At 41.3% G+C, this 17289-nt stretch overlaps 1 protein-coding gene across 1 annotated transcript in view; it reads left to right on the plus strand.

The window, feature by feature from the left end:
• Positions 1 to 15777, plus strand: part of LOC104841118 (engulfment and cell motility protein 1-like) — a 30396-nt gene extending 14619 nt beyond the window's left edge. The window contains exons 3-6 of the mRNA XM_010582575.1: positions 528 to 635; positions 4231 to 4313; positions 9797 to 9874; positions 14461 to 15777. Coding sequence (XP_010580877.1) covers positions 528 to 635; positions 4231 to 4313; positions 9797 to 9874; positions 14461 to 14661 — 470 coding nt within the window. The 3' untranslated portion in view covers positions 14662 to 15777. The remainder of the gene's footprint in view (positions 1 to 527; positions 636 to 4230; positions 4314 to 9796; positions 9875 to 14460) is intronic.
• Positions 15778 to 17289: the final 1512 nt, after the last annotated feature.

A 17289-nucleotide genomic window follows, 5' to 3' on the forward strand; every position in this document is an offset into this window, starting at 1 on the left:
TTTTTAAATCTTTGCATGTTTGTTATGTCCAGTCCCTCCATAAATATGGGGGTGTTCTCCCATGTCTATAAAAAGACATGAGTCATAATCTTCATAAAGTATGGGATATTTCAAATGTATCAGGTTTTGGGTGTCCCACACAAGACAGCTGGCAGGGCTTAATTTTCACATAGTGGGTGCTAAAAATGAAGCTTTTCTGGGTACATTAAAGTTATCCACTTGAAGCAGTGGTTACTTTGCCAGTCTTCTGTCCATGAGGGTATATAATATCATGTAAAACTAAGTCAATTGTTTCTTGCTAGTATTTATTTTTGGAGCCAGTGACTAAGTCAATTAAAAAATGGTAGATTAATGCCAGCTTCATTGAATCAAATAAAACTACTGAGCTCTACTTTCCATAGACCCACACATTCCTCTTTCTGAAAGAAAAAAGGCAGTCCTTCCTTGTAGTGCCTCATTTAAGTAAGCTTTCTCCTATGCTGATGAAGACATGTTAGTGACCTTGTTTAATGCGTTTACTTTAACAGACAAATTTTGGTATTGTCGACTTTCACCTAATCACAAGGTCTTGCACTACGGAGACTTGGAAGAAAGTCCCCAGGGAGAAGTACCCCATGATTCCTTGCAAGATAAATGTAAGTCATGCACAAAGATTGTGCTACTTTTGCTTCTTTTATGCTAGTTCTTCTTTATAACTTGTAGTAGGTTTCTCTTAATGCAGGACATTATCAACAGCTCTGCTTACGGAGATAGAGAGCAGAGGACATTTCCACCTGCATTCAAACACTGCTCTCCTTGTTTTGGCAAGTGTGTATTAGGACTGAGGTCAGCTCTCCAATGAGTTTATAATTCCATTCAGCTTGGAAATGTCATGCCTTTCATGGGGAGGAGCACAGTTTATTTTCATTGCTCATCTAACTGCAGATGTAAAATAAAAATACTTGGGTATATTCAGAAGCAATTCCTGTCCACAGAGACAGATGTTTCTTCTGTGGCAAACAGTCTAGTGACTGGAGGAGAAATCCATGACAGGCAGAGGTCTTTTTCATTATCGTGAGGAGCAGACTTAAAGATGACACATTGCTGTGAACAGTATTGAGAGGACCTCACCGTTACTGTGTACCCAACTGGGAGAGGACATGCCTCTGTGACAACTCCTACCAGGGGATTTGTCAGGATTTTTTTTATGGATAAAAGTAATTTTGGAGCCCTTCAGAAAGATTGTACTGTCATGATAATTTCTCCTCCGTCCTTCAACACGAGTTGTAGAGGTTTAATCTGCAGTCCTGGGAAAGTTTTTATAGTAACAGAAATAATGACCAAAGTAGTTCTGTCACCAGAAAGTGACTTCAAGCATTGAATAAGGAATAATTTCTTTTTGTTCTTTTCTGAACCTCCATTAGTAATAAATGCCATTCTTTGCATTGCCAAATTAGACACGCTTGTACAAGTATTTCAGTTGGTAGCTCCACTTCTGTCGTGGAATGGCAGAAAGACTATTTTTTCAGAAGTTGGAAGTTTTCCAGCCTGAAAATTGAGAAAGGAGAAAACCAGTGATTTAAACTCTCCTGCATATTAGTAAAACAAATATATGTTTCTCTTTTCTGCTCCCCCAACCTGTCCCCAAACAGCACCTTTTAAAATTTCTAAGTGCTCCCAGATGCAGTCTGGGAGGGAAGGAGGAAGAGTCTGTCTGATGCTGGAGCCCTGGCAGTTCACAGTGACGTTCCCTTGTTTTCATTACCTTACAGATTGCCTCAAGGATGTTTCACGCTCTTACTGCAGTCTTGTCAGAGTGTAGGACAGGGGCTCACATTGCTGCATTGGCACTGGAAGACGCTATGTTTCTGGATGAGGCTTAGAGAAATAGCCCTTGAATGTTGCAGTAGCATCAGAATGACAGAAGAATAATGAAGGTCACACATGACCTGGAGGCACTGTTACGAGACCAGCAGTTCCCAGATTTGTCTGCTTTGAGCATGCTTCCATACTCAAACCCTTGACCCTGACTGCAAGCTTCATCTTGCATTTGCGTTTTCCATAGGCTCTTGAGCCTACTTGGAAATGTCAGGATCCCATGGGGACAGAAGGCTCCTACTTCAGAAACCACTGGGCCAGAACCCACATCTTCCCTGTGTGTGCGTGCCTGCTGGCAGTGCAGATACTGATGCAGTTTGAGAAAGATATGGTTATTTCATCAGTATCTCAGGTTTTCAGGCTATGAAGGATACTAGATTTATCACAGTGCCACCCACAGTAGAGATTAATTAAACAGAGTTGAGAATATTGCAAGATACAAGATTATAAAGTGGCACAATTGTTTGAAATGTGTCAGGCCAAACTGGCTTGGGAATTTTACAGAACATTTTCCAGAAATCTTCTGGTGTTCTTTGGATAGAGTTACATCGAATTTTGAACTATTAAGGTCTGAATATGATGACCAGATTGTCAGCATTTGGGAGCAGGTCAACAGATGAAAGAGAATAGGCGGGTGAGAAAATGGAGGATCAAGAGAAGCATCATAGGGCATTTTGTGTACTCCCTGTGAAGCTTGAATAACTAGTGTCTCTCTCCAAAAATACATGGCAGGGGGTTTAACCTTTTCACTTCTGTGAATGTCATCCCTCTCTTCAGGCTGGCAGAGTTAACAAGCTGTGCAGACTCAGAAAACAGCTGCATTCTTTCTCAGGGCTTTATCTGTTGTGAGCACATCACATCTGTGCTCACACCCTCCAGCATCTTGTAGTCAGCTTCTGATACCATCTGAAGTCTTTGATTCTATTTTTCCAAAGCAAGGAATAAGCCAAGTTCCAGATAAATAAAGATCAGGATGTCACATCAGTCTGTGATTTCCCATAGTAACTGCATTCAAGATTACAGAGATCAAGCATATGAAACCTGGAGAAAAGCCTTCTTGGTTGAGAGATCTAACTTGAGAAAACCCTGCCTTATGCAAAAAGAGAAATTATTTTTCTGGGCATCGTCAGCAAATGGCAGGAGCTCTTTCTTCTTAAGAAGATCTTTCTACCATAGTTGCAGTCAAATATCTCCTTTGCTTCCCAGCTTGTCCTAACTTTCTTGCTCTCCCTTCTCAAAAATAGTATCTCTTCTTGACCAAAAAGTAGGATAGTATCAGAGACATAAATAGTCAGCAGGGCCACAGCATGAAATGCTGAGACTAAAGGCAGGAGAGGTTGAGTAGTGAAGGGCCAAATAACTTCCATTTCTTTTAGTTTTCCATGCAAAGAAGGTCCTTTAAAAATGTCTATCATATCCCATGCTATCCATTTGACCATAGTGCTGAAGTAATCTGTAATAAAATACATAGTGTTGCTGTACCCAGTAGAAGAGAAAATGCATTTCTCCTCTCCAGTATTTCCATTAGAGTTTGTAAAGAACTGGGCAGTAACGGATTTTCATATTATTATGCTGTTCTATATCGATGATGCTTTTCCGCAGACCATACTGTATTGTGGTGCATACAGATTCTCCATAATGTAATTCCCATTAGGAAATTGACTTCCACTTGAAACTCAGAGAAATTTATCTTTAAGTTTTAGTGACCTCACCCTGTGAGTGAATCTGAGTGGCAGCAGCTTCCAATATTTTTTTTTACCCTTTTTTTTTTTTCAGTGATTTCTGATCACTTCACATTTTAAAGCAATTGGAATGAATCGTTATAAGCCTTAGTAGTCCTTATTCCTGTTAGTACCAGCAAGCAACTAAACTGCTGATGGGAGTGAAATAAAAAACTATTTGAAAAATTCATACAGGCATTAACAGAAGGACAACAGCTTCAAGTGAGGTAGGGTCCAACTTGCCCAGCATCCTCTCTCCAGCAGAGACTTTACCTGGATGCCTGGGAAAGAGCAACAACAGGGCAGGCATATTACTTTAGTAAGGCAGAAAACAATATATGTTGTCTAGATACATGAGTAGGCACAAAAAGTGTCCAGACACAGGTACCCATCTATAAGAAACACTCTTACCCAAAGTAGTCTCAACAGGCAGGAAAAAGCATACTCAGATTTTTATCCGGATGCCTGAAATTTTTTCAAGACTTACTGATTCCCCTTCTAGTCATTTTCTTTCTTACAACAGGCTAGAAATGGCGAAGGAGGTGGCAATTTTAACACGTTAGTCTTGCTTCTTTTTTAAACTCTGTGGCTTTTACACACCTTGGTTATAACTTAATTTTCTGGGTTTTGCTTTTATTTCTTTTTAATGCAGTGCCAGTGGCAGATATAAAAGCTGTTGTGACTGGGAAAGACTGCCCTCACATGAAGGAGAAAGGAGCTCTTAAACAAAACAAGGTATGGTTCTCAAACTGTTATGAACACATACCCTGCAGAATACAAAGCTTGTCAACTCAGCCTTCCCTGAAGTAATACAGGTATTTTTATTCCAGCCTGCCACTTTTCTGTGTATGCACACACACTTTGTTTTCACATCAGACCAGTTGAGTTAAATTATTGGGACAGCCTACCCACCTTTGCTCAGATTTCATGGCAGATGTGCATTGTGATATGCCCAGAGCACATTAGGATAGTCTTTAGTAGTGATGTCTTCTGCCGATAAAGCTAAGGAGTTTTGACTGCTGCTATAGAGCAGACTAGCAATGACTGTTGGTACCTACTCGTATATTGTCTCTGATAAATAACTAGTTTGTTCCAGATGTATCCTGTGATGAGCTCATGTTCAGTGAGCACTGGCACAGGCCAAAATTGCAGTTAATGTCCAGCTGATGATACCTTCAGGTCCAGTCAGGTAGAAAAACAACTGCCAATGAAAGAATGTAAGGTAAATGCTGGGCAATTAATGAGGTGTGTAAGGATGTGTTCAGCTGTGCATTTGGGAAAAAATGGGTAGGAGATAATGGTCATCTTAAATTAGATTTATGCTACCTTTCAGAGTTTCAGATCAAGAACGGTAAACTAACGGTAGGACTCAAATTGTACAGTGCCAGAATCTTGCCATTTTTGTTAGTAAGAATTGCCACCACAGCAAGAAGAAATTGAGTTATTAGCAAAGTCTGACATCTTTAGTGGTGAAGGTCTTCATACCATATTGTATGAGGTACATTCATAAGTTTTCTATCAGGTCATGCTGTCTGACCTTATGAGAAGGAGTGAGACTCTAATGATGTTCAGTCTGACCTAAAGCCACACGCTGAGGTCTAGGAACCAGAACAGAGGATTTGAATCAGAATTTCTAGTTACCTGAAACTGAGAAATTAGGGGTCCAACAAGAAAGAAATTTTGATGGACAAAATAGTGAAGTTCAACACTTTAAAAATAAGATGCGTGCATTTAGTGTTCAAATAAATACTGGAAAAAACAGTTCTGATGGGAACCATAGAAAATGAAAAGGCACTGTCAAAACTACATTACATAACTGTTGCAGCTCCATAGCTGCAACTTTTCTTTCCTTAACTATACACAGAGCATCTCAAGTGTTCTTTGCATCTGTTTCTCATACACACGAGTTGCTTTAAGTCTATCAGGATACAGTCATCTCCTTTCAGCATTGGCTTTACATGGTCGGAAATTAAAAAATCAAGCCAAGCCAAGAAAAAAAATCCCAGGAGTATTTTTCCTTGTTGACTATCTAAATCAAGGCACTAACACACACGCATGCACACAATAGATTGCATACAAATCCTCCCTCGTGTTACAGCTGAACCATTAACAGCATTTGGCTGGGGCATTTATATGATGCATATAAAGTATTTTTAGTGTTTCCTTGTCTTAGCACTCATATGTCCACACAAAAAGGAAAGATAGGAAGACGGAAAGCAGTGGGTGGCAGTGATGGAAATGTGTCATCTTTATGGAGCAGTAACGTCTAGATAGTATTTAATGCTAAATAGCAATGCTGCAGACAGTTTGTCCTCAGCTGTCAGCATCACCCCGTATCCTCAGCTCAAATTGCTTTGGACTGGCATAAAACTTCTGGCTGAGAATGTGAAGATCAGGAGTTGATATGTGGCATGGCTGTATCCATGGCTGGAGCATTCCATTTGTGACCCAGGCAATAATATTGATGTTTTTATTATTTCTGCTGTGGTGTGGGGGTTTTGATGGTTTGTTCTTTTTTGCCCTTCCTCGATTCCTTGTTTCTTCCCCTGGGAATCATAGAATGTGTGAGATTAGTTGTCATCCCAATCAAACTGTCATGCGCAATATTGCAACTACATAACTGACATCATAGGAATAACATATCATTGTTTGCGGAGTACCAAGTTAATGTGGACAATGAAATGAAAATTTAAAAAAAAAAAAAAGCGCCAGACACAAAATGCAATTTTGCCGAGTTTGGTGTATGAAACCTTTCACTTCCTGAAATTTCACAATCGGTGCTACATTTTTTAAGAGGCCTTTTCATCCTGTGCTTTCTTTGTACATATATAATGACCTCCTTGATGTTTATTCATTGGCAGAAAAGAAAATTGAATGGCAGAATGTCACTGCTATGAACATAGCTGGAATTGGCAGAATGTCCATAACAAAGGCTTCAGCATCTCTTCATTTGCCGTCACATGGCCGTTATTCTTCCAGCGGGACCATTTAGAAATAAATAAGAGTTAAACTGAATTGGAATTTGCATGCATATGAAGCTGGAACAACTTGATAGGACCAGACCTGAATCCATTGTTGGTCATCTTGCTTGTGTTTTTAAATTAGGTTTAATTTTAAAGCCCTCATTTCTGACTCTCAGGTAATATTAATGAATTTCAAGGAAATTAAATATATTAGATTTTGCAGCCTTCAAAACAAAGCATGAGAGAAGAATTTGGAAAAAAAACATTGCCATGTATTTCAAAGTGTATTCCAATCACTCTTTATTTCCTGATGTGGCAGGCTTCAGGCTTGGTGCCTTTTTATCAGCAGAAATGGTTCTGCTCACTTCCCTGTTGAATGCAGCTTCCTTCCTCTTTTATTTCATGTTGGTTGAACAAGTTCCCTGCCACTGCATGTATATAGATAGTTCTCTGGGGGGGATCTTCTGGCTCTGGCAAGCAAACTTAACATGGCTATAGTCTCAGCCTTCAGCAAAGACATGGGCGTTTTAAGGCTGTTGACAACAGAGTAGGCAGAGAGTAGTGAGGTCATTCTGGCTGCATGGGATCACTCAGCTGTAGGCACCTAAAATGCCTGTTCACCAAAAATAGCTTGTCTCTGGCCCACATGAGGAGCCAGTGGAAACTGGGGGAGAGACAAGCTCTGGGCATGGGAGAGCAAGCGTCCCCTCATACCACCTGCAACAACTTTCCCCGCAGAGTTGAAACCAAGGAGTGGGAAGTGCCCAGCCACCCGGTGCAAAGTCTCTTGTTCCCTGTTTTCAGTGAAGCTCAAAAGAGGTACATCGTGGGTCTCAATGCTGGTACCTTTGGCAAGCATCTAGGGAAGGGCAGAGGTCTGACATGTGCAAGGGTGGAAAGAGGGAAGGGAGCAAGTTCAGCAGATTGAGGTGGGGGAGGAGGAAAGTGAAACAAAGAGGGAAGGAGCAGGTTGGAAAGAATGGGAGAGAAAAAAGAGCAGAGAGAAACTGGTGGAAAAGGCTGGATGACTTTGAGAAAGGTTGAGAAGTAGGACAGAAAAGGGAGGAGAAAACCACAGATGGCTGATAGAGACTGACCAGTTCTCCTTTAGGAATTGCCAGTTCCTCAAAATCACCTGTCACTGATGGGAATGGAACAAAACCAGGTGGGGGTCCCTGACAAGTCAGCCAGCTCGACCACTGAGACCACCATCAGCGTGGAGGGCCAGTTGGCAACTCCAGCTCCTTAGGCTTCCTTTTTCTTTGACAGTTTGCTGTGCATGAGGTGACACAGACGCTGGCACCTGGAAGCTGTAATTCCTGAGCCTTTAGTCTCCGGCGCAGCCAGCGAAGAAGCTGAACTGGAGCCAGGGCTGCCAAACTCCCACTTTCCCTCATAAAGGGAAGCTCACTGCCCTAAATGTAGCCCTTTCTCATTCTCTGCCTGACTGGGAGTGACCAAGCCCATGGCTCCCTGGCATATTCCTCTTTCAGACAGGGTTTTTCTCTCCTTTTCCTTTCTTTGAGATAAACAAAAACTTCAATCGCTTGGAATTTCCCAAAGGACAAATATACCGGGGCCAGGCCTATGGGATTGTTGTTGACCTTCATGAAATTCAGGAACATCATAGCAGAGCAGTACAAGCCCTTTTTTCAGTGATAAATTTTATTTTCACAACCTCAGTAGCATGACTTGGCATGTTCTGTCGGTATTTTATAACACTCCATGAGATGATAACGCCATGTTTGTGTGGGCAGAGGTAAATTTGTTTCTGTAATAGGGGACATCACTCTTAATAAGGTGTGGCTGAGAGACGTGCCTAAAACACAGAAAGGCTATGCAAGCCATGAGCCGTTTGTTTGCTGAGTACACCAGCACTATTAGTATCTGCAGCTTCTGTGGGGATTTAACACAGACTTGTCTCTCATGGCCTGGCAATGCAGCAAGTTGGACCCAATAACTAAATTCAAAGCAACCAAGAGCATTTCCCATGAGGAGTCTGATCTCTGATCATCCAAGATTATCCCTAAGGATTGCAAGTTTTGTGATTCAGACTCTGCTCTTAATCACACAAGTTCAAAAATGAAACAACCCTTACTGAAATCCAAAGACCTATGTCTGTTTCAGACCTGGAGATCAGGGGCAGAAATCTAGAGCAACGTATATGCTGTAGTCAATTCTTCCATTTTAAAACTTGGTGTAGCAAATTTAAGAAGCCATGCTCTTGTCGCTGCTGGCAGTGTAGGGACTGTTGTCAGCTGAGAGTCAGCAAAAGTGATCAGTATTAAAGGGCTCAGGAAGCCAAGAGGCGAAAAGAACAGGACATATCATACAGATCATAGTTACGCGTCAGCACCCTCCTCTGTAGCTAGGTCTTTTTTCCACAGAGTTATATCCATATTAGCTAGCCTACAGGTTATGAAATCCTTGTAATGGCACTTGTAGTGATGCGTGCAGTAACCATGATACCACAACATCTTTACATGCTCACTGCTGGCCATTGGAAGTTCGTTATTTATTCAGATCGGTTGGGTTTCCCTGTAGGAACCCAGGTCCAATTGACTTTTAGAGGAGGTCAGTGCTTGATGAATTCACTTTGGCACCTTTGAAATTCCAGCTTCAGCACTGAGGGGGAAAAAGATGTCATTTTTTTCTTTCCTGAGATTCATTTGGGTCTTAAAGTAACCCAGATAGTTCAACTTGACTGAGGCCACTGATTCTGGTTCAGGTAGAAAAAAAATGACAGAAGTCTCTTGAGAATGAATAATTTAATAGATTTCCAGCAGTGAAAAGAGTGTAAGTATATACCAGGAGATTAACTGTCCTGGCAAGATTTTTGACACAGGGAATCAAACCTTGCAGAACTTTGCAAATTTAATCTATACAAATTGAAAAAACTGTGGGTCTTCGTGAAGAGTTTGTTGCAAGTGTACTATTACGCATTATATTGATTTTAGTCCTCACCGCTGCCTAGCTCAAATTTAAACTCAAATGCTAAAGTAATCCATGACCAAGTGAGCTACAGTCAGCATTGACAGGGGTGAGTTTGTTTTGACTGAAGCATCTGTGGTGGGGTTCTTGCTGTGCCAGGGTGTTGCAAGGGTCTGGTACTGCAGCAGCTTTAGCCAGGCAGGAGAGTACCGTAACCTATTTTTCCACTTGTTTGGGGGAATAACTCATAGGAAAGAAAGACAGACCTGAATGTGAGTCCCTCTGTCATGCAGCATTAATATATGTGTCTTTATATTGTTCCAGGAGGTGCTAGAGCTTGCTTTCTCTATATTGTATGACTCGAGTGGCCAGTTGAATTTCATTGCTCCCGACAAGCATGAGGTAAGTCAAGTTCAAAGTACAGAAACTTCTTTGGAGCTCTCTTAGTTGCTTTATAGCAGCAATCAGCTTTATAAGAACCTCAGAATGGTCATCCTGGCACAGAGTGCAGGTTCGTCTAAACCTGTGTCATGTCTCACAACAAACCGAAAGCAGAGGGATCAGTATGGGAGCAAGACCTTCTGCAATTTTTATGCATATCCTGAGCCACAGAAGGAACACGTTTTGTATTTGTACATCATACAGCACATGGGGGTCCAAGTTCAAGATCAGTATTTCTAAGCCCTACTGAAATACGAATTCTTAAGTCAGAGAAAGAAGAGAACTTGGGCAGACCTCACAGTTTCCACAGACCTTGCTCACCGTTTCCTGGTGTAGTAAAGGTTTCTCCTGGTCTGGTCTACCCAGGAGGGTTTTTGCTGTGTGTTCATTTCAGTGAACTTCAGTTCAACACTGAAGATTTGTACAGCCAAGCTCTTAAAGAATCACTGCCATCCTTAGCTCATCTTGATGATGCCAACATAATGAGGGGAGGTGATACCATTGTTAGGTGTCAACTTCAGCCAAAGACGTGTGTTCTCCAGAATAACGTATCCACTTATTCTTAGTTTCCCATGGCTTAAGACCATTCATGAGAGGTGATTATAGAAGGTCCTCTCTATTGCATATCCATAGGGGGTTGCTTTGCAATGGGTCTCACTTGTATGAAGACAGTGTAAATACCAATAGCAAAGCAGAATGACAGCCTCCTCCCTGCTTCCTTGTCTTGCTTGAAAACACCAGGAAATAAACAACATTGTTGCCTTTTGGAAGGCAATGGAACTAATTTACCTAATAATGTGGAAGCATTGGATGTCTTTCTCTCAAAGAATTTCCAAGTAAAGATTTAGGAGAATGCACTATATTAAAAATTAAAGAAGGAATAAAGTTTTTCCTTCTTATTTCTAAAGCAACAAGAGTTGGTGTTCCATTTGCACGCTTATTTTGTGGTATCACGTTTGGTCTCAGTTCAGGACACTGTGTTAAGATGATGAAACATAGAAGATTGCATTAAGCTGCGTTATACTGTACTGTTATTAAAGTGCATGACATTGCATTACAAGTGAAGTGTATTTAGTTACACAGCTTCAACATTTGCAATTCTGGATTAAAACCTTCAAATAAATGTTAATTTTAGGAGAGGAAATTAAGTTATGCTCATTTGGGTTTTCCTGGGGATTAATATTTGAGTGTCATTTTCAAGTATGTTCATTCCAGAGGAGTATTTGCAGGTCAGTTTTGATCTGAGAGAAAGTAGCAATAGGATCCCAGGCATAATGTGCCATCAGAGCTGTAGGTCTAAGCATGATTGTCTTCATCCTCTGAACTGAACATATGTTAGATGCTTTCTGATACAAGTTCTCCAGAAACTGAAGTCTAATCTGTTTCAGCTCATAAAAGCAAATGGGCATGAAAATCGACAAATATTTCAGCCACTTGTATCTCATATATGGCCTATGGCTACAAGTGTATTTTAATGATCTAAATGTTCAAAACCTGCTACTGCACCCCACTGAAGGGCAGTAGCATTGTGAGGTGCACTAACCCAATTGCTCATGATTGTGTTAACATACCTATTATCCTTATTTGGCTTATTGATCTTGTGCAGCTTCTTCGAAACAAGATGAGTATGTTCAAAAAAATGGCCAGAGGCAGCAGTACCTGCTGCTACTTCACAGTTTCCAAATGAATGTTTTCAAAAGGGCATTTCACTTCCTCTGTACTTTTCCATGGCCTATGGAAGAGTGAGTTATAATTAAAGCAAAAAGTACAAGTGTTCAGAGGAAGCACCCACAAGGAAAGGCAAGTAGCATGTTATGAAGCCATGACTCTTCATCAAAGTAACTGGGGTGCTTGTCAGTAGAAGTGCTAGTTTAGCAGTGTTGTCAGCTTGGGAGATTTTGGTGGATTACATCTCAAGAGTTGGAAAGCTTTATGTGAAGCACCAGGAATTATGTTAGTACATGACAATTTCAGATCAGACTTTCAGGGTTTTTTCAAGTACTTCTGCAGTCCTCCTGATTGTAGAGTGAGGTTTGAATGTGGGAAGTAAGTGTGTCCTAAAAAGAAAAATTGAATTAGGATCACAGGATGATTCAGGTTGTAAGGGACCTTGGGGATGTCCCCGGTTCGACGTCCTGCTCAAAACAGGTCAGTGATGAATGAGCCCAGACCAGGTTGCTCAGGGCTGCATCCAGATGGATGGAGCCTGCACAACCTTTCTGGTTATCTGGTTCCACTGACTTGACTCCCAAGGTATTTCTTTACTAAAGTCTCATTACTGAGCCAATATCGTTGAGATTTGGACCTCATTCCTGCACACTTAAGTTTGGCAATATCCTTAGCCATCTATTGGAGCTTACTGCTAGCCAGAGGATTCAGCACCATGAGATCACTCACTCATATTTGTTTTTCATTTAAATACTAATAGCTGGTTTCAGCTACATAGCAAAAAGGTGGATTAATCTTATCCTTGATTTTTGACAGAGAAACTGATGAGGGAGGCTATAATTAGGTTTCATTGGAGTTTTATGAAAATCTGTAGTAAATTAATTTTTCAGTGGCTCTTAGTCTGGTTTGCATATTAAAAAGAAAAAAGCTTCTGAATGAATGCTTCTGTTTTTCCACCATCTCATTAGGATTTCTGTCTGCTCAAAATGTACAGGAGTTTAATTACATACACTTGCCAATATGGCGATTAGAGAGGAAGCCCCTTTTCCAGGCCATTGCACTCATCTGAATTGTGGCCAGAATTTAGTTTCTGTGGGCCCTGAATGAGTTATACCTGGAAGAGGAGAGAACTGCAGCTCTGCTTTCTGGCTCGCTGGGATTCCTCCCCAGAGAAAGCGCTGGCCATACTTACTGAGCAGGTGATGGACAATTTACACCAGGGGCTGCATCTGTTGAATGGATGCTCTGCGCTTCTGTAACCTGAGCAGAGCCTTTTGCCTTTCTCTTCCTTTCCTCATAGTGAATTCTGGGAAAGCTTTCCCAGAGAAAGATTTCAGGTCTATCATAAAAAATTATAGTTGTTCAAAAATAATTACATTTCTAGGACAGATTCTTTCTTTTCTTGATGTTCTGTGTACAGTCCAAAAAAATTGCATGCTTTAGAAGTCTTCAGTGACACGCTTTGACAGCCTAGAATAGGCAGGCTAAGTTGTTTGTTTAGTACTTGTTAGCAGGAAAGCCTGAACCCTGAAGTCTATTCTATATAGCTAATCTCATATTGAAGCTGCAGCTTGGCTTACCGACACTCTGGGTGAAATCCTAACTCTGCTACTGTTTTGTTACTGACTTAAATGGGTCAGATTTGACTTTGAATATTCAAGTGTGTTAACCATCCTATTTTAAAAATATGCCCTTTTTCTGGATGAAGACATACCCCAAGAGGGGGTTTTCTCTCTCTTCCTTAAAAATAATCCTCAGTTCTGCTGTAGGATGAAGTCAACCGTGGCTATCTTTAAACTCGGCTGTATCATGTAGCAAACGGTCAGCTAAATTTAAAATCCATTTTTTGGCATGAAATCTAGCAGAAGTATTTGTAAGATAAAAATGCAGTTAGAGTTGATTTAATTTTCTCCTGCAAACTAGAACACAAGTTCATGATTGAAATCTTTATTTTTAGATGTTATCGTTTGGGTACTTCTGTTCATAGTTGAATAAATGGCTTGTAGTAATAAATGGAAGTGACTTATTTGATAGAAGTTGACTCTAGATCACCAATCTCCCTTGGGTTTGTTGCTTATTTAAAATGGTTATTCAACCCATGTTTATCACAAGCTGTCAGCTGTTGGGAAAGATGGCATCTCCTATTAGGAAAAAGCTAACGGTAAGGAAGAGGTTTTAGTTCAGCATTTGCAGCATTTAGAATTACACCAGGTAGCTTGGCATTTAATTTTCATGAAGGACACAGCATTGACTGACTGTGTAGTTTTCAGAATATGTCATTTCGTGTACAATAGTGGTACTGTAGGCATAGATATGTGAGAGCCTATCTTTGTGTAGGTCAATTGATACCACTTAATCTATTGGAAAGCAAACCACGATAAAGCTAGATAGTTGGTACAGGATTTCTTACACAAAGAGTCAAGAAGGATTTGGGGGGGATTCAGTTCACCTAACTTAACTGTCTTGGAATTAAAAGTTTGGTGTAAGATAATCAGGCTTTTTCTGTAAGTACTGGGGAAAGAGAAAGAAAGAGAGGGGAAGAAGGAGATATCTCCAGAGGTTCATTGTCCTAAGTTAGGTATTGTTTTTTCTCCTATAACTATTGATGAACATGCAACAAGAAGTTTGGAGGAGATAGCAAATTGTCCAACTACTAAATACTGTCATTTCTTCCCATTTTTAGGGAAATGTTTTTCCATTTTCTGAGCAGCTCAGTGGAACATGCATTCTTCATGATACGAGCTAATAAAACAAATCAACCTCATTTTAGGTCTCTCTGTAAGTCCCTGTGGGGGCAATAACCGTAGAGGACCACACCAGACAAGCAGTGTGCATACAGAAAGTCTGTTAATGATAGTTTTTATCTTTTTCCTGTGCAGTATTGTGTATGGACCGATGGGCTGAACGCCCTCCTTGGGAAGGATATGTTGAGTGATCTAACACGGAATGACTTAGACACGCTGCTCAGCATGGAGATAAAGCTACGCCTCCTTGACTTGGAAAACATACAGATCCCAGATGCTCCCCCACCTATCCCAAAGGAGCCCAGCAACTACGACTTTGTTTATGACTGTAACTGAGGCTGCCACTGAAACTTGCTTCAAAACTGGAAATATTATAACTGGAGAGATATTAAAAAAAAAAAAGAGTGTGAGGAAAAAAAGAAACCCACGTGTGCACCTTGGATTTTGGCTTTGGGGAGGGGTGTTGAAACACTTGCATTCCTCCCTGTTCACTGCATCCCTTCTTTCCCCATTCCCATCCTCCCCATTGCTCATCCAAATCCACATTGCTTTAATTAACTTGTACTTGCAGGCCGTGGGCCTTGCTTAAGGCAAAGACTGCCACTAAGAAGCACCCTCCCGAGGACTTTTTTTACATTTTTAATACTGGAATAGACATTCTTAACTAAAGGACGTTGTTATCAAACTGCATGCCTGTGAAACCCACTTGGCAGGGCAGAGGCTTTAACTGGAAGGAGGAGGGAGGTAGGGAGCAGAAGCAGCTACTGTAAGCAGAAAATTACCCCAGACATTCCCAAGAATCTGCTCACAACTGAATCCAATGTGATGACGAAAATCGTTAACTGCTTCCCAGTGCTTGCACCATTCGTCACTGTCATTATTCTTTCCACTGTCATCTTGACTCTTGCCACCAGCCTTCACCCAACTGATCGGCTCCCAGAATGGAAAGTCTGCAGGTTTTTGCTGTACCATATGCTGCAATGCTGCAACAGCTTTTAACTTCTTTTCCTCCCAGCTCTTAAATAGCCCCACACTAGCAGATCACTCACACAAACTGTGTATGAAGCCACTAGTGTGTCCCATCCCTATAGCATTCCCTAAGCCTCAGTTGCCTCTAAAATTGGCTTGTTGCTATTCAAAGTGATTTTTATTTTCTTGGTCCAAAGTTCAACAGTAATTTCCACAAATTAATTACAACTGCCAAACATCCAGGTTTACATTGTTGTCATTGCTACAGTGTTGGAAATTTGCAAGGGATTTTTTTCGTACGGGTTCTAATTTTTTTATTTTATTTTGCCAAACAAATATATTTAATGAAAACTAATTTCATTGTGAGTACTTTTGGGGGACAATATTTTTACTTAATTTCCATTTGGAACATTTGCCCCGAAGGGAAAAAATAATATTTCCCTTCAACTTCACTGTTGAATAAAAATCTGAGTTGTGATGATTCTTGGAACTTTGGTTTTTTTCTGAAGTTGTCTTTTATTCTTTATGGTTCCTAGCAATTCTGAAGTCTTTGGTACAAAGAGGAGAGGGAAAGGTGGAACCTTTTTTATCTGTATCTGATTTAATTTACTTATTTGTTTGTTTGTGGTGACAAGGATGAGCTGCATCCAGAGATCTCCATTGCCATGGGTACATGAGCCTTTCTGTGAGAAGGACCCTTTGTGAAATCCAAAAATCACAGCATACTGATGTGCTCGTGGTCAGTTTAAGGCTGCTGTCTTTACCATGTTTGCTGGAGTAACTGACTTCCTGTATTTCCATTTCCTCCATTGAGAGTGTTTCTGGCTGCAGCAGACTGGTACTGGGGAAGTTTGGGCTTTGCAGGATGGATTCCCTCCCTCCTCATGTTCTTCTAGGTATTTCACTAAGTTCAGTATCCCTTACTCCAAAAGTGCTGGGTCTAGATCTCAAGGAACCCACCAGCCCTTTCCCTCCCACCGCACATGCTGAAGTTCCTCTCCTACTCAGACCCAGCTGAAAAAGACTGCAAAGGGCTTTTATCAGGGCTTGTGCTAGTGAGGGACCTAGAGGGTGGTTCCAGTTTAGACAGATGCAGAAGACCTCAACTGAGGTGAACTTTACTCCATCCAGCTGGCTCTGGGGCAAACATCCTGACTGATCTCACACCAGGTGAGGAGAGAAATGACATCCTGCGGGTGCAACAAAAAGGAGGATGAGGAGAATGTTGTATCAATTCAAGCATCAGGGTCCTAAGGAAGGTGCCTTCCTGAGGCTGTGTTTGCAGTATTTTATGAATGCCTTGATCTAACAGGAGACTTAAGTTGGTTTAGGTGGTAATGGATGGTAAAGTAAGGAAAAAAAAGCCTCTGAGTTAAACGCTGGAGTAGGAAGTTAGAGGGGACTCTGGCCTGAGAGAAGATTCAGTCTGAGTGAGAACAGGGATGTGTAACATGAGGTGTGGGAGTTTCAGATGTTTTATTCTCCGGAGCCTTGTCAGACTGTAGGAAAGGTAGTCATGGTCAGGAATGAGTGGAAGCAAAGGCACTACCTGCCACAGGGGATTTTGGAGGAGTCCTGGGGGTGGAGGATGGAGGTAGGAACACATTTCTTTACAAGACAGTGATGCTGCCTCTTGTCTGTGTGAAGACAAGACTCGGAGCACAATAGAGAATCTGAGTTGTTTTTTTAATCTTCCTGACCCAGCTGGATGGCTTGGCTGTGCATAACCTTTGCTTTTTATTTACAGACTGCAGAGCTTGTGCTTCAGATGGGTATTGCTCGTTGTCAAAAGAAACACCTTTCGCTCCTAACTGGTAAGAGCCAAACACTGCCGGCTCAGTGGCAATCCGATGCCCTGATCTTAGCAGGTGACGATCCAAAAGGAGCAAACAAAAACCCTCCTCCGGGGGAAAACTTGAGCAGGAGAGAAAGGTTAAGACTTGCCTCCCCCACTGAGGTGAGTGCCCCAGTTTGCACCCCAGGAGCCCAGGGGAG

Source organism: Haliaeetus leucocephalus, unplaced genomic scaffold (genome assembly GCF_000737465.1).
Source record: "Haliaeetus leucocephalus isolate CR32 unplaced genomic scaffold, Haliaeetus_leucocephalus-4.0 Scaffold83, whole genome shotgun sequence".
NCBI classification, from domain to species: domain Eukaryota; kingdom Metazoa; phylum Chordata; class Aves; order Accipitriformes; family Accipitridae; genus Haliaeetus; species Haliaeetus leucocephalus.